The sequence below is a fragment of the Aquila chrysaetos genome, chromosome 17 (assembly GCF_900496995.4).
Source record: "Aquila chrysaetos chrysaetos chromosome 17, bAquChr1.4, whole genome shotgun sequence".
Classification (NCBI taxonomy): domain Eukaryota; kingdom Metazoa; phylum Chordata; class Aves; order Accipitriformes; family Accipitridae; genus Aquila; species Aquila chrysaetos.
Genome location: NC_044020.1, coordinates 14,411,958 through 14,429,756, shown reverse-complemented (window position 1 = coordinate 14,429,756; position 17,799 = coordinate 14,411,958). Strand labels below are relative to the sequence as shown.

At 47.3% G+C, this 17,799-nt stretch overlaps 1 protein-coding gene and 1 long non-coding RNA gene across 2 annotated transcripts; one reads left to right on the top strand and one right to left on the bottom strand.

The window, feature by feature from the left end:
• Positions 1–2,178: 2,178 nt before the first annotated feature.
• LOC115352331 lies at positions 2,179–7,039 on the bottom strand. The gene is made up of 3 exons (XR_003927099.2): positions 6,905–7,039; positions 4,006–4,232; positions 2,179–2,578 (listed from the first exon to the last, which is right to left on the bottom strand). It is a non-coding gene; the product is annotated as an uncharacterized LOC115352331 (long non-coding RNA).
• LOC115352326 (aldo-keto reductase family 1 member B1-like) lies at positions 7,031–17,576 on the top strand. Its single transcript, XM_030040340.2, has 10 exons — positions 7,031–7,216; positions 8,027–8,194; positions 8,723–8,839; positions 10,187–10,264; positions 10,643–10,765; positions 14,333–14,439; positions 14,594–14,675; positions 15,228–15,311; positions 16,141–16,223; positions 16,952–17,576. Exons 1-10 carry the CDS (start codon positions 7,151–7,153, stop codon positions 16,992–16,994), a joined length of 951 nt encoding a protein of 316 aa, XP_029896200.1. The 5' UTR covers positions 7,031–7,150; the 3' UTR covers positions 16,995–17,576.
• Positions 17,577–17,799: the final 223 nt, after the last annotated feature.

Genomic DNA, 17,799 nt, shown 5'->3' with positions numbered 1-17,799 from the left:
TGAACTAAAGACTAACTTCCTTAGGATGAGTGAGACAACCAGGAGTTTCACCATGCCAGAACTAACTGAGAAAGGGTTTGTGTGGTTTGGGGTTTTTTTTAAATACTTAATCCCTTTCTTAAAAAAAGAAAAAAAATCCATATGCAGAAAACATACAGGTGCATGCTTGGCAGTATCTTTATACAAGCTTTCTCCTATGTGTCAGAATACAACAGCGTGGTGGATTTTTGGATACAATACAATTTCAACATGTGCTTCAAATTACTGCTAATTGTAAAATTCTATCCTTATATGGAAAATTGTTAACAAGCAAAAAAAAAAAAAACCAAACCCCAAACAAAAAACTCAGAACTTGCACCTGCCATTTAATTCAAGTGCCTATATTTGAGAAAACTGATCTTTAAATGCAACAATGAAAATAAAAGATTCCTGCCTGACCAAAAAGATCTTTTGCTTTGAAAGTGTGAGTGTTTATGCTCCTGTGTAGACATTATAGTTAGAAGTGAGACAGGATGCTGGACCCCCAATACTATTTGACTTTAGGAACTGAGTTTGTTCTTTTCTAGCTCTGTTATTTTTGAGTTTGATATGCTGCTTTTTGCAGATAAAACTGTTAAATTTTTCTCAGACTAAAACTTCCAAAAGATGGTAATATACAACCCCCGGGACAGAAAAAAAATGTGGCAGAGGAATGCAGTACAAGTATTTTTAGTGCTTCTGTACAGAACTAATAGATGTTAACCTACTGCAGCCAAACAAAAGAAATGAGAATTTACTTGCTGTTCTGTTTTTAAGATGTGCTTTGTATTTCAGATGCACTCTGCACAGCTGTCCTTGGCCTTTTCTCTTAAGTCACAGGCAGCTGCTGAAGTGTCTCTACTGGGGAATCATCTCCTCTAACTTTAGGTACCCACCTTAGGGCCAGCCAACTTCTAAGCTCCCATCACTGCCGAGGGAGATTTGGGCTGAACAAGACAGTAGCCTTCAGCATGATCCATTACACCCATGGTGGGAGCTGCCCTTGGTTCAGACCTGACTTGCTCTTTTTAGGTTCTCTAGACTTCATGCACCCTCTCGCCTGTGAACAAAGGTGAAGTATGCACGGCTCGCCCGCAGTCACCTGCACCTTGGGGACACGAATCCTCCCTGGGAGAGCAAAGCCACTCGGCACTTTCCCCTTCCGGGCACCAGAGGGCAGCCAGCCCTCAGAGGAGACCCACCTTGCGCCCTCCTCGCTGGCCACCAGCCCCCAGCAGTGCTGGGGGGCATTTCAGACGCCACACGACCTGGGTGTCTGCCTCCCCGCAGGGCAGGCTCAGCCCCTCGGCGCTGCGCCCAAACTGCCGGCCTCCCGCCGGCCCTGCTTCGACGGCCAATTCCCTGGCGGCACCAAACGCTCTGAGCCCAGGGCACCCAGCCCAGGACAGGTGCTCAGGTACGATGGCCCATCTGGTTACAACCACCTCCTCCAGCAGCCCCCTTCAGCCCAGCCACCCCCTCCCACCACCGCCCTGGCCCCACAGCCCCAGGGCTGCAGCTGGGGGTCCCAAGCCCTCCCACAGCCCTGCAGTATCAGGGGCTTGCTCCCCCCCATGGGGGAGCGGCTGGGTCTGAGCCCACCAACCCCTGTGGCCTCTCTGCCTCTGGCAGATCCCAGCCCCAGAAGGCATGGTGCAGAGACACAAGTCCCAGTGACAGCAGAGCTGGACACCTCAGTTCCCCACACACCCCTACACGCACGGACACCCACTCTGGAGCATATCTGGCACAGGGGACATGCAGAGTAGGTCTCAAGGAACTGATCCCCAAACCTCCTTTCCACCTGATGCCCAAATTCAAGCCATCAGAACAATCAAGGCTCCTTTAACACCACCACGAAGTGAGATGAGGAAGTATTTGCTTTTGTGGCTGTCACCTTTCTGTTTCCTCCTACTGGGCAGGTGACCAAACACATAATCATAAAGTTGCATACTGGGTTTCATGGGAAAACAGTAAAAACTCTGTTCAAGAAAAGAGGCACCTTAGGACCTTCTTCCCAAAATTTCCACTTCCAATTCATGAACACATAATCCAAGAATCCAAGAAGTTTTGCAGCTTCCTGAAGGAAGCAACCCATAAAACCCTCAGCAATCCCCAGGCTGAGGTGAAACAGCTCTGCTGAGACCAAATACCCATTTTTATTGAACAGTAAAGGTACAATGTTTGCTGTGGTGCAGGGAGAGCCAAAGGTTTAGACTGCTGTCTTTTCAGTGGTATACCTTCTCCAGCATAGGTCACCCAGTGGCCACAGTGCCTTCAGGGGTTTCCTTGCTCCAGCATGGCTCATCCACCAGCTGCAGTCCCCTCAGAAGTAAGCCCTTTCAGCATGGATCTCTTTCAAATTGTGCACCTGTATTTCCAACAGTGTGTCTGAGCCAGGGCACTGTGGGTTTAAATTTTGGCATGATATAGTGTTTACATTGGTGTCGGAGGTAGCTGGTTCTGGCTGGCACTGAGCAGTTCATGGTCTCCACACAGGTCACCACTGCCATCCCCTGACATCCCCTGCAATTTCTGTCCTTTACATTCCACCCTTCACCTTATTGAAAAATATATTAAGAATTGTTTCACCCTTATATAAACTGTACCTTTAACATCATCACAATCGTAATGTATATTCATTATAAACTCCATCCCTTGTCCCAGCAGACCAGACTAGTGTAGTTAACATCTCACCAATGTGAACGTAACACAGATCACAAACCCACCCCTCCCCCAGCAGATAAAATTATCAGGATCAACACTGCAACAATCTTAACATATACTTTCCAACCCCTTCTAAAACTTTTTCCAAGGTCAACCATACTACTGGACTCCCAGCATTATCCTTGGCCATGCCGCTAATCTCCTGCCTGTCTTCTGGGATGCTCTCTCCAGTACAATACACTTAAGTCACTCCTTGACACCCCACCAGCTTATCAGGTGATACCAGAGGGGCAGTAGTTACTGTGCTCAGACCCTGAAGCTTTCAGGCCACGGCATCAGTGATCTCCACTTTTTCAGGGTCCCTTCCTCCTTGCCTGTAAACACAATCCAGCAGTCCAAGCAACGGCAGTCGATTACCTGCTTCTTCCCAGTCCCTCTGTGGGTGTGTCTCAGCTGTGGGTTCAGCAGGATCGGGCCATTGCTCCACACAGCCCTTCACTAGCAGATCCTAAAGCCTTCCTCTCTTGTGCAGGGCAGTGCTTGCAAGCAGCATAGAGCTCAAACACCCCAGAACTCTGCTCTTCCAAGACAAAAGCTGTATCCCATTTGCTCTGGCTTCCCAGCACTGCCACAGCCACTGCAGGGACACCAGTTGCTGCAAGTGTTTAGCATTTCTGTAGTTTAATTCTGAACAAAGGACTGTCAAGAGAGCGCTCACACTCTGGGGAGCAGCACTCCCATCTCCACAGATCTACTTAACCTTGCAACTCAGGCTGCCTGAAAGGGCTTTGTTTTTACTTTACCATCAGTCCTCTGTTTCCCCTCAGAGGTGCCAGGGTCCCCCTCTGAGGTAATCACTTTAAGATAACTTGCTGCTCCTGCAACTGCAGCTTGGCCTACCTGGCACGCAGCTTTCCATCCGGCCAATTCAGCACTAGTGCTCACTTCTGACCAAGGGCCTCTCCTTCACCCTGAGCACTTGTTAATGCACATTACTCCAACAAAAATCATCAGCCTGGCTCCCCCGGTCTGCTAAGCAGTCCTGGTCTCTCTGAAGCCCCATTTGCAGCACATGGCAAGCCCCAGCACAGAGCCGCATCACAGCAGCATGCCTTCCTCCCCATGTTTCACAGCCAGCACCTCTGCAGCTCCTCGACCTGTGCATTTGGAACCTACATGTGGAGACACCACTACACCAGGCCACTGGGGCACGGGCTTGGATGAAGCACCTGTCTATCTCTTCCCAATCACCTTCCCACCCAGCAATGGTGTCCCCAGGTCCCTCCTTTCTGCAGCTGTTCATACACTGTCTGCACTCACCCCTGGACACACACTGGCTGCGCCACTTCCACCACCACATATTCCCAGGACCAGGATCATGGCTTCTTCCAGAGTCCTTCTCATTACTCCAGTTCCAGGCCGTGACAGGGCTGGGTGTCACACACATTATCGAACAGCTACCGTCCCAGGCAAAACAGTCTCATCTCAGGGCAATCTAAGCTGATTTATCGCCAGTTAAGACAGACTTCATTTCACCGATTCAGGCACTGAGGGGGCAAAAAAGAACACAGAAGAACAAAACAGTAAACACCTTTCTCCACCTTCCCCAGCCTCTAAGCCAAACACCAATGCCCTCTGTCCCCCTCTCCGCTTCCCCCATTTTCACCACAGATTACACCCAGTCCATCCCAATGCCCCCCAAGGTGAGGGTGGCTCGGAGGGTGGGGCTGGGTGCCTGATGCTTCCCTTTACCGCTCAGTCCTGCCTATCGTGCCTCGGTGCTGCCGGGTGGGCAGGCTGCTGTCCCCACGGCTGCCGCTGCCCGGCGGGGGTGGCCCAGGCCACAGGCCCCTCAGCAGCCAGCCCCTTCAGGGTGAGGTGCTGCGCTCCTTCTCCCCTGGCTGGGGGACTGGGGGGGGGCCACGCGGGCTCTTCCCATCACCCCGGGTGGCAGCACCGGTTTCAGAGCCGGCCAGAAGCGGTTCTGACCGGCCTGGGGCAGTTGGCGGTTTCCTCCTGCCCAGGTCTCCCCCCCCCCGCAGGGCTAAACCTGCCCTTCCCACCCAGTAACCGCCACGGGCAGCGGGAGCGCTTCCTCAGCGCTTGGCTGTACCTGGGGTGTGGTTTTGAAGCAGAGGGGATTAACGGACAAATACTAGTGCGAAAACAAAAAGCCTCATCAACTCTGAGAAGATGGGAGATCCACCAAGATACGCTCCTGGCTTGATTTGAGCTCGGAGCGAAAAAGAGGCCGAGGTCTTCTACAGTCAACTTCAGCCAAGGCCCTCAAGTCTGCCTGCTGGCACCCAGAGGGTGAACTGGAGCACCCCACGGAGCAAGATAAACCTCCCCTTTTAAAGGCTCCAAGCAAGGCAGAAGTTCCTGCTGCCCTTCACAAGGATTCGAGCTTGAAACCCGCATGCCCTCACCTCAGAACACTGGTTTAAGCTATGCCTGTATCTGTCGGTAGCCCTAAAGCTGCAGACCCCTGCGGCTCTCCCCCTTACGAATAGAGATGACCACACCTTGCAACTCGGTCACCTCCTCAAAAAAAAAAAAAAAAAAAAAAAAAAAAGCGCCTTTGTGCTTTTTCAGCAGGCCACAGGGTCTCTGCCGGTAAAGACTGCCTCCACAAGGACATACCCACTGCCATTATTCTGGGCCCTGTTCTTCTCAGATACCAAACACTGCTGGTCTCCAAAGTCACAACTTGTGGTGAAATTGCAGTTACTAAATGCGACGTCAGCAAAACAAACCAAACAACTCATGACACTAAGCATCCTGTTTCAGGGCAAAACCTCTCATGCGGATCAAGAAAAAAAAAAAGAACAATCCTCCTCCTCCCCCGCACAGTTCCTCATCGCCAGCACTCACTGTAAAGAAACAGCTGGCCATGTTATCAAGGACACAGCGCACAAGATTTACCAGGCTAGCTGTCACCTGGTGACACACGCAGTACTTCTTCCCCCAAGGCCCTGCCACCATGTGATGGCCCCCGCCAGGCCTTGGGGAGAGATAAACAGCAGAAAGCTGACCTGCCTTACAGCAGTGAGGGGAAAGTCTCCCACTCGCAAGAGCAAACAGCAAAAACAAAATACAGAACTTCTCCCTGAAGCCTCTTGTGATGAGATGGAGGCATCTCTCTGACTAGAAACCACCAGGGAAAACCAAACCCAAGAGGTAAGAGATAAGCACCAAGTTATATAACGGTTTCATGATCCAAGTGAAAACACATGTGAAAACACATTGCATCCTGCCGGAGATGGCTGATGGTGCTGACACAAAACAGGAGGAACATTAAAGAGGAAAACCAATTACCTTGCCTGCCCTTAGTTAAATGGAGCAAAAAATACCAGGCTGTAGAGAGCAGGGGCCTTTGCTGTGGGAGAGGCACCCAGAGCAAACACTCACACCTGAAGAAACTCTCCACGTCTGAGGAAGCAGCAAAGCCTCCCGGGCAAGTCTGGTTTTTTCCACTGCGCTGCAACCTCTTCAGCAGAACAGCGTACGCTTGTCTGCAAAAATTTCAAAGCCAGTTTCTGATGTGAGATTACTGGCTACCTACCATGTATGATTACAATCATGCATTTTATTCTGAAATGCCCTCAGCACCTCCCTAAAGACAGAGGGACAATTTGATCATTATGTCACTCATTAAAAAGTCACTGTTTCTCTTCTGCAACATTCAAAACACTTTAAAGAACCTCTCCCAACATGCAAAATAAAGTTCTGTTTTTAAACTGACTTTATCCTAACATACTCCTAAGCCACAGCTCACTCTCCCTTGAAGTGAAAGCTGCATTTGTCCCATCTGGAGCAGGAAACAGGTTCTCCCCACTCTCACAAGCCAGCCACACCGAGGTTTCTCTAGCCCGTCTCACTGTATCAGCACAGCAGGGTCAGAAGGCCCCGGCAAGGGGGACCAGCCCAGGCCACCATCCCTGTCGTGGGGACGTGCTGCTCCAGCAAGGGGCTCAGCCCTCCCTCGGCCTGAGGCACGCAACCCGCGAACAGCTCTTAGGGCGCAGGGAGACGCCGCTGTCTCACGTCCCCTCTGTCACCCCCACCCCGGCGACGGCTGAGGTGTGACATCCAGGGACCGAGGTGCTGCGGGAGGGCTACCCGCCGGGGAGCCCTACTGAACGCCCCTCCCGTGAAGTTAGCGCAGCCCCGGTTTAAGCACCTCCTGACACAACCCGGCCGGCTGCGTGGCGCTCACCCCGGCGCCGGGGCTCGCAGGCGCGGCCTCCGCGGCCTCCGTCTGCCCTCAGCTGCCGCCCCGGACCCCCGCCGTGGGCCGTACAGGGCCCGGGCCCCGCAGCGGCGGTCCGGGAGACAGCGCCGGCACCGCCCCGCCATCCCCCCACCTCCGCGCCGCGCCGGGGCGGGGCGGGCCCGGCCGCTATTAAAGGCGCTGGGTCGGCAGCCACCGCCGTGGTGGTGCTCCTGGGCGGCGTGCGGGGCTATGGCGACCTACGTGCAGCTGAACACCGGGGCCAAGATGCCCATCCTGGGGCTGGGCACGTGGAAGGTAACGGGGCTTGCGGCCGTGTGTGTCCCCTCCACTCTCGCTGGCGGCGGGAGGACGGCTGCGCCCAGCCCAGGGCCGGCCCTGGCCCTGCGTAAAAAAAACCTGCGGGAAGGGGAAACTTTCAGGAAAGCGCGGGGAGAGAGGGAATGCGGCCGGGGGCGGCCCGGGCGGGCGCAGCCGCGGCCGCCGGCGTCGGGGCTCGACCCGGCTCGGGGCCCGTCCCCACCGCCACCCCGGGCGCCGCGCTGCCGGTGCCACCGACGCCCCGGGCGGGGTCCCGCGCTGGGTAGGGCCGCGCCGCTGCGGCGCTCGGCACCGAGGGTCCCTCCCTGCCCGCCGGCCCCTGGCAGCGGCCTGGGCGAGCTCCTGCGCCGCCGTGGGGCTCTGCCCGGGGGCGCGGGTCGCCGGGGCCTGGGCCGAGGCCCCTCTGCTGGGCCGAGCGCCGCTGGCTGGAGGGCTTCTCCTCCTCGGAGCGGCGTGGGGAAGCGAGGAGGCCGTGGCCCGGCTCTGGAGAGCTGTCCTGGTGTTGGGGCCTCAGCTCTGCAAAGGCGCTCTGGAGCCCTGCCTGGGAGTGGGGGTGCAGAGGAACGGCTGGAGGCTGGCTGGAAGCTCAGCTGCCTCTGCCTGAGGAGTGTACAGACCCAAGAAAGCTGCAGGGAGAGCTAGGGGTCTTTTTGATGCTGTTGTTGTTTTTTGCTTTATTTTAATTGGGGGATTGCTTTGGGTGGGGTGGCTTTCTTGATTTTATCTTGCTAGGAAAAATGTGTTCAATATATATTGAGTAGAGTTTCTTGGGTATTATTTTTTCAGTCCCCACCAGGGAAAGTGACAGCTGCAGTGATGGCAGCTATTGATGCTGGCTACCGCCACTTTGATTGTGCCTATGTGTACCAGAATGAAAATGAAGTTGGGGATGGGATCCAGCAGAAAATCAAGGAAGGCATTGTGAAACGAGAGGACCTCTTTGTTGTCAGTAAGGTATGGATCTGGTGGTATAAGATCCTAGGAGACGTGTTTTTTCGTAGTAAGCCCCCAGTTCTTTACTTTCCCTACTCTGTGGTGCAGCATGGAACAATTCAGAACATCACTTAGGCCAATCCTGAGACAAGCTTCCTATTTTGCCTCATCCTTTATGGAGAATTATGCAGGGTATGTACCACTGATATGGGTGATGCTTTAAACTTTTCCTGGCATGAAATTATGCTGTCCTCTTTCATGCAATATCTGAACTTGTAGTAGGTGGGTTTTAAATAAAGTCTTAATTAATGAAACCAGACTACTGTCTGCCATGATACCGTTCAGTCATGTGTGTGGCCACTGCACATATTGCCCTCAGTATCACAGGCCAGTCCCGCTCACAAACCAAGCCCCATTTGAAGATCAGTAGGATGACCTAGTTTCACATCACCTTCTGAAGGGGACAGGCACCCTTCTGAACATGGAACAGAAGGGTTCCAGGAGCTTTAACCTAGGAAGTCATGGCGTGCCTTGGCTTTTTGTCTCTAGCTATGGTGTACGTTTCATGACAAGCCTCTGGTGAAGGGAGCCTGCCAGAAGACTCTTGCTGCCCTGAAACTGGATTACCTGGATCTCTACCTCATCCACTGGCCTCTTGGTTTTAAGGTACAGTAACAACAATGCCTTTGGCTTTGTCTGTTGTGACTGGCAGTTTTGAAGAGCTATATGGCTTTACAGCCCAGTAATTGCTCCAGCTGATGCAGATCATCATGTGTCTGCTGTGTACCAGCACTGCTCTGGTGCTCAGCTTTACTCTGGCCATGTGAGCCAGGCTCTTGATCCCTACCTCTGAGATTTCTGCTTGCACAGCATCCTCTGCCCTTCTGATCATGGAAGAGGTAGACCTTGAACTAGGGGCAGGTTGCCCTGCTGCAAGTGTAAGTTATATTGCTCTCCTTTTATTGCCTATGTGTTGTTTTTTACAAATCCAAAGTATGCTCAACTGACAATGATGTGGTTCCCCCGCTGTGGGAATGAGGGCTGTGCTTTGCTGCCTGACAGAAATTCTTTCCTCTGCATGTTACAGAATCACAGAACAAGAGAATGTTTCTGTCTTCCATTTCTGACTTTAATCACTGAGTCCTTTAATACAGTACAGATTGAACTGACCTTTGCTGTAGGAGCCTTAGTGTTCCACAGACCTTGGATTTCAAAAGGTGAAACTTTTTTAGTTCCTAACTCTTTTACTGACTGCATGCAAAGGAACTGGTATCTCCGTTTGAATATTTCTAAACTTAGTCTTTCTGTTAGAGCCTCTTCAAAGTCTTCTTTCTACTTGTTGATTCTGAGATCAACTGTTTTTCATAACATCTGTATTTTTAAAATTAGTTTAATAGGGGCAGAGCTATCAAAGTGAAAATGTGTTGTGGTATAATAATGTATCAGTAGAAAACAACTGGTTTTGAATGAAGGTGATACCTGGCATGTAGCCCTAACTGGGACATAGGCTGTTTTAACATTCCCTATGCCAGCAACTTAAATAATGAGTCTTCCCATGAAAGACCTGTCAGCAGATCTGGTCCAATATAGACTGAACATGTTCCAGGTCCTAAGTGGGCCCTTATTACACATTTTAATAAAACACTTCAAAAATACACAGTTCTTACATGGACATAATGTAATACAGAAAGTAAACTTGTAAACTGGCTATAATTCTACAAGTGGAGAGTTATGTTTTGCCATATGTATTTTGATGAGCCAGAGGACATTGTGTCCAGCAGAAGTACCTGTCTTTATTGGGAGGGCTGGGGGCAAAAATGCTATAATCCCATGGGAAAGGAAAAGAAAAGACTGAAGAATGTAGATAATGAGTATTAGTATTATCTAACACATATGTAGCTAATAAATATTAGTATGTCCTGCAGTAGGAGTCTGTACTATCATGGTCTTCAGCTGGTGTTAACCTCACTTCCCACCAAAGAGTGTTTCAAGCATTTTCTTTGTCACTGACAGGCAGGAGAGGAGCTGTTTCCCACAGATGACAAAGGCATGTCTATACCCAGCAACACAGATATTCTACATACATGGGAGGTAAGTTTAGTCACAGCAGGAGAATCCTGTCTTCTGTTCCTAGCAATCTCTTCCATGTTTTCATTACCTTCAGGAGTCTAAATTGTCTTATGTATGTAGAATTACTTGGAAGGACTCGCTGGTACAATAGTGGATTGTTGGGTATCATTATTTTCCACTTCCAACTTGCTGTGAATTTCCACAGTCTCAGAGAATGAGTCTTTGAGCTTTGGGACATGGCACAAATATACTAGTGCTCTGCTTTTTTTCCTCAAACTTGAACTCTGAAAATCTAAATGCTTTTGTGCTTCTCATGAAGAAAATAAGCCATGTTGGGAAGAACATGTTCTTCATGCCCTCTCACGTATACTGCATGCTGGCTTTTTGCTTCTTTGTTAGGCCATGGAAGAGCTGGTGGATGCTGGTCTGGTAAAAGCCATTGGAATCTCCAACTTTAACCATGAACAGATTGAAAGAATCTTGAACAAGCCAGGACTGAAGTACAAGCCTGCAAATAACCAGGTAAGCTGCAAAGTGACAGCAGGCAAATGTCTGAGTGGTGTTGCTTTTTGGTTTTTTGTTTCTTGTTTTTGGTTTTTTGTTGTTTTTTTTTTTATAGAATTACTAAGCTCTTATGAAATGAGATTATAGAAAGAGAATAGAGTAGACACAGCATGTTCTCTCAATCCCACCCTTTAACTGCTTCTTGATGCACAAGGTGCTGGTTTTTTTTTTTATGGACTTCTGCACTACTGCTTGGGAATCTGGCAAGAAGCAGCTCCAGAATCTTTTTTTTTTTTTTTTTGGGGGGGGGGGGGGGGAGCGGTGGCAGCAGGAACTCACATGATATTTAAAAACTTACTTGAAGTAAAACTTAGGATATATATGAGGACCTAACAGAGAATTGGATGACTGTTTTTCAACTCTTCTGTGGAGAGGCCAGTTCCTGTTGCTGATGACTGAGGGAACTGAACAGGAACATGCTTTATGGACTGTTTACAGACTTAATGAGGATTAGGAGGACAGAGCAAATGGAGTTGCGAGGTAGGCCATAGAGTAGAAGTGTCCGGGTATATAGACAGCACTTGAATAAAATATTAGGAAAATAAAGGTGGTAGGGGACCTTGGGAGATAATCTGCTGTAATTCACAGCTCAGAGCAGCACAGCTGTGAGATCAGACCAGGTTGCCCAGGGCTTTATCCATCTTGAAAACCTGCAAGGATGGAGACTGCACAGCCTCTCTAGGCAGTGTGCTCCATTGCCTGACACCCCTGCCTTGGGTGTATGGGGGAGGGAGGGAGTCGTCTTATATCTGGTCTCAACCTCTCTTGTTTCAACTCATGTCTGTTGCCTCTTGTCCTCCCACCGTGCACCACTGAAGAGCTTGGCTTGTCTTTGGATGACCTTCTTTTATGTATTAAAACTGCTGCTAGGAGACCTGAAGCCTTCCCTTCTCCAAGCTGAACAAGCCCAGCTCCCTCAACATTTCCCAATACAGCAGGTTCTCCAGCCCCCAGCCGTCCTGGTGGCCCTCTGCTGAATTCATGACAGTCTGTCAGTCTTTATTCTACTGAGGGGGCTGGGAAGCGGGAAAACTGAGCACTTGTCAGACCACCTTAATAATACTGTGTTGAGCAGAGGCAGATGATCACTTCCCTCAATTTACTGGCTGTATTCCTGCTGCCAGGGCTCACTACTGGCTCATGTGCAGCTCAGCCTACTATGGCCCACAGGTCATTTCTAGCATAGTTGCTTTGCAGGTAGTCAGGCTCCAGCCTGTGTTATTGCCAGGGGCTTTTCCTTCCCAGGTACAGGGCTTTGCGTGCAGCCTTGTTGAATTTCATAAGGCTTTTGTTGGCCTGTTCTTCCTGCCTGAGTGGGTCCCTCTGAAGTGGCAGCCCTGCCCTTGAGTGTATTGACTGGTCCTCCCCCAATTTGGCATCACCTGCAAACTTGACAAGGTTATAGCCTGGCACAAGTTGTGGAAGAGAACAGGTCCCAGGATAGCCCCCTGTGGGAGTCTATCTAGACTTGTCCTTGATTGCTATAGCATTTGAAGGACTGCAGTCTCAGTTAATGATTCATGATTACAAGACCTGGTTAATTTATTGTGTTAGCTTGAGCATATGTACTGAAAAGGGACTTTAACACCTTTTTTCAGAAAGCTAGTAAGATCGTTCTCTGGGCGTCTGTTCAACATAAAGCTGAAACATTCTGACAAGTGCAAAATTAACAACTCTCTACTGTGTATTTTCATTATCAGTCCCAATATACTTTTAGGGTACTTAGTCTTATGATACCTTTCAACATCTGCCACACCTTATTGCCACTATCACTGTAGTTGATAATGACTGTGGTCTCTTGCATAGAGGTCACTGACCTTACAACTCTCACACTTGCAAATGTTCTCAAGCTCTCTGATTACTGTAATCAAGTTAAGCTCGGAGCAATGGGTCTTTGGTCCCTGTCCTTCAAAACATACTGCTTCTGAAGAAATGTTTGCAAGCCTGAAAGCTTGTCTGTTGTTTGCACTTACCAGTTGACCTAATGGTGATAGTGCTTCCTGCAAACACTTTCTCTGTGCAGACGTTTCACATGTAATCCAGTAATCACCTGTATTTGGTGTCATTCCCATTCTTAATTTTAATGCAGTCTGTAGGCACATTGGTTTCATTTGTGGTGAGAAAATAATTTGGCAAGGTAGTAATTATATTACAATGATACTAGTACTTAGTTCAGTAAGTACTGTGCTTGATCATTATCACACAGTGTGGATTGCAGTAGCTTAAGATACTTGTTTAAATGTACATTATAGGCTTTTCATCCTGGTCCAAACATAAGACTAGATAATATAGCTCAGAAGTTTTTCAACTTGAGTGCCAGTGGACAGGTGAGGATGACTTTGCCTTGCTTATATTGCATAAATCCTACCTATTGAATAGTTGAGAAAATAACCAGGTGCTCTGTTACTCCTGAGTAACTGTGTTTCTAGAGCTGTTGAAGCAAAATAAATCTGTATAATTTGTCTCCAAAACTGAGTTATGTGTCCTGTTGTCTAATATTCCAACATGCCCTAGAAGGGAAATGGCCATGCAAGTTTCTGGTAACAGCAGGCAACTAGGACCACAAATAAAGCACTCGAGGCTGTAAACTGATCCCATGTTTTGCACACTCTTGCTCCACCTGCCAGTAGCACAAGTTTCCAGGGACTTCACTCAGAATGCAGCAGCAGGCTGCAGAAGGTTTGAATGACAGTGTAGTCAAGAGGTTTTTGGTGTTGCCTACTGAAAGAGAAGTAGTGCTCCCTGGTGTGGAATTATCCTGAAAGTCCCTCTGTGCAAAGTATCAAATATTCATTTTCATTGATTGCCTTTTGACACATGAATACTTCCCATTACATACTGCATATCTGTGCATTAGCTTGCAGAATACAGTTCCTCTGTTAAGGAGTCTGTTTTCTGTAATGTAGATATTCTTAGGGAAATTCATGGTAAGTATGCATGCCTTTATAAAAAGCCTATAGTGGACAGTAAGCTGAAGGCCTAAAATCTGTAGCAGTTAGCCATTCTCACTATTTGCAGACTGAAGGTATTCAGTGTGAGTATTGACACAAAGCAAATAAAAATGAATGAAACAATAGCGGTGTTGAAGTTAATATGGTAGTTGGGGAAAAAAAAAAAAACAAAAAACCACCACTACATTATGGCATGTTTAATTAGGGATGAAAAGAGAACCTTGTACTTACTGGTCTGTTATCCTATTATTACGACTTTACAGTTCTTTTGTGTGCATTTTACTGAACTGTCCCATTTAAGCAGTTAGTGGCTGGTCATCCTGTATGTTGGAGTTCATATGAATCAGCAAAGTTTTAAGGAGTGGCATTACAGTCCTTGGACCTTTCACTGCAAGGAGAACTACTACAAAGAGTAGAAAAGGGGTGGGGGCATACAGAAAACAAAGGCTGTATAATATCCCACAAAGACTATAAGTTAGAACAAAAATCAGCCTTTAATGTGATTAAAAACTAATCCCCGGAACATATTAAAGCTGTTAAATCATTGTTAATCTCTGTACTCTTATGTTGGCAGATTGAATGTCACCCATACCTTACCCAGGAGAAGCTGATCAAGTACTGTCAATCCAAAGGTATTGCTGTGACAGCATACAGTCCACTTGGCTCTCCTGACAGACCATGGTAAGATTTCTTTGTGCTTTGCAAGGGAGCTGGCATGGATTATGCTTGAAACCTTGAGACTACAAGTGCACCATAAATTATTCATCCAGATACAGATCTCTGCTAGGTTGGCTCTGTGGAGGTTTCTTGCCACTGTTTTCTTTTCCCCATGTAGGGCTAAGCCAGAGGATCCTTCCCTTCTGGATGACCCCAAGATCAAAGAGATTGCAGCCAAGCACAACAAAACACCAGCACAGGTACATAGGTGCTGAAAACTGGGTACCCCTTCCTGTAACAGAGCATAAAGGACAGCTAATGACAATGAAAAGGACAGGCTGGCTCTTTGTTCCCTGTCACCTGTGGTGCTATTCTGTGGTGTTAAGTAGCAGCACAGGTTTGTTTACCATGTGGCCTGCAATGCATGCTTCCAAGGGCTCTTTGACTATCAAAAAGAAACATTTTCTTGACCCGTCTTCAGATGCTGTAATGTTTCAGTCTTCCCACCTCAAGTCCTATTGCAGAGAAGTGAACTCTTGTATAGCCTACTAAAAGTCTAGGTGGGAATGAAAGGAACTGAATATCACTAAACTGGATGGGAAAGGAGAGAGGAGGCCTTCTATATGGGGCTCCAGCACTACTCTGTTTGCACTTCAGAAAGTGCTGCTTAGAATTCAGGTATGATTTGAAATGCAGCTCTGCAGAAATGGGTTAATTCTGCTGAATGGTAGGGGTTACAGAAAACAACTGTTGGAACAGGCTCTGCTTGCCAATAGAACAAAAGCCATGCCCTCTGACTCTGCCTCTTGCAGGTTCTCATTCGGTTCCACATCCAAAGAAATGTGATTGTGATTCCCAAGTCTGTAACACCACAGCGCATTGTGGAGAACTTCAAGGTTAGTCATTAGGAGTGACCTGGGTGTGGGACATGTTCAGGGCTGACATCGCTTCTCCCTGCAGAGCAAGCAGCGATCCTTTCTTACCCTTCTGAAGTCCTTCTCAGGGCAAGAGGACTGGGCTTTTTCTCTCTGTTTATCTACAGTCTACAGAGGGCTAAACTTAAGGTTACAGTTGAAGAGCAGAAGTGAACAAAGTTTTTGGAAACACTATGCTGATCATCTTAGCAGTCACGTTATGTGATGCTTCCTGTTCTGTGTCATGTGGATGAGTTGTCTGACAGAGGTTCCTTGGGGCCCGAGTGCAGTAGCATGCCACAAAAGGCTTATGTAGAGCAAGCATTATTAAGAAAATGGTCCTGGTGTCCATAAACCGTGTTGCTGCTCTTGATTCAGTGGTCCTTGACTGAAACCAGTAATTTGGAAGGAGAGTTGCATTAGGTGGAATATGAAAGTCTTTCATAGATGTTCCTTTAGAATAGGACAGAAAGGTACATCTTTCATGAATGTAGGATTCAGACATTCTGCAACATCAAGTGCTCTCCAAGCTTCTTAAAACAACTGGCACATCTAACTGCAACTTGAGATTATTTTTTTTTTTTTTTTAATTCCTCCCTCTCCTTGCTTGCCTCCCTCCCCCACTCCAGCTAGTGGAGTCTCAGAAATCCAGAGCACCATCTTTTTGCTTTCCCTCCTTTGTGAAGCAGTTCTTTATTCTAACAAGCACCCCTACACTGTGGACTTGTTCATTAATTTTGTAATTTATTTTTTTTTGCTTACAATCTCTGATTTGTTCAAAGAGGTGATTTCCAGCTGTTTCTCTTCTTAGGTGTTTGACTTTGAATTGACTGAAGAGGAGATGGCAACTATTCTCAGCTTTAATAGAAACTGGAGAGCCTGTGCAATGAGCACGTAAGTGGCAGTGTTGGGTTTTTTTCCAAGCCGTTAAGTTATCAGTATGTCATAATATAGTATATGTAGTTAGAGATACTAGGCTTGATGGAAATTCAGGATATGCAAACTGAATTTCCAAAAGGGTCATCCTCAAAATAACTTTTCCAGAGTAAAATTTTAGATGTTCATGTTATGAACCAAATCATGATGAGCTTAAAGCAAACGTCATGTTCAGTCTCCAAGAAACTTTTTGTAGCTGGAATTGCAACAGGAGGCTCTTATAATTTTTATTTTGTCCATATTAGAGAAATGGGCATGACATGGACTCAAATTCTTGATTAACTTTGCATGTGGTATTCTGTCTTTCTGCCATGACCCTTAGTGGTTGGGAAAGTGGGTGAACATTCAAAAAGTAACATGAGGATTTGCAACTTGGAAGCCTAAAGCCAGATATGAAATCTTTCTTGGAAGGCTGCAAAAAAGGTCATGGCAGTAAACAGTGAAACCTTGAATTAGTTGTCTACAAAGCACCTAGGTCGCGTTGCCTGAGATGCTCAGAGCCCAAGTAAGAGAAAGCACTCGAGAATCTTTCTGCTTACAAATGTAGTCCATCACTGAAAAAAATAGAAACAAACTGACTGCTTTTATACAGTTCAGCTTCTCCCTTGGTAGCTCTTTGCAGTGGTTACAGCTGCATGTATCGTGTTTGAAAGATACTATAATCTTTCCTCTTTGATTTCCTGCAGGTGCAAAACTCACAAGGACTACCCTTTCAATGCAGAATACTGAAGATGGTTTCCTGCCTTTCTCCAGACTTCTCAGATATACTTCTGCTGTTGTCTATGAGTTGTCTACGTAGCTTTCTCACTGCATCAGATGCCCCCCCTCTTTTTTTTCTTTCTTTTTTTCCCCCACAAAGATGCCGTATATGTACTCAGTGACTTTGTGTTGTTTTGTTTTTTGGAAGAAGGAAATGCTAAAATGCTTCTGAAGAGCACACTGTGTGGACTAGTAGATTGTCTTTGCCAAACTGCATGTCTGGAACTGGTAAGCAGAAAACATTGAGAAAGTTTGAACAAGCAGTCACTTTTATTTTGGAATACTGTGAATAGGAGCTAGTGACTATTGTCTGGAAGGACCAGGGTATTGGCAGATTTTACATAATTAATGAAGTCTGCTTTTTTCTGATTACTTTTGGGTTTGGTTTTGTTTCTTTTTGTAACACTCCATGCTTTTTTCTCTAATTGGAAGTACAAGTTGATTTTGAAGTACAGCAGTTTCTACATGGGTAGCTCTTTGAAAAGTGTATAGGTCCTGGTTTCTTGGTGATATAAAAGCTGGTTTTGCTTATAATAAAATACAGTTTCATTACTGTGTGTAATGAGATGGTTATTTCAGCAATGTTCTAATGGTAGTAATGCTGGAGTAGCTGTACTATATCAGCTGTCTCTAGAGATTACACAAAAGCAAGGAAAATTACTGTCCCCCAAGAAATCATATGCTGTTGATGTTAACTTCTTTTGTATGACCCGCTAGCTCTCTGTTGTTCTTATGCTAGTGCACATGTAGAACACCTGAGTGTGATGAACCTGTG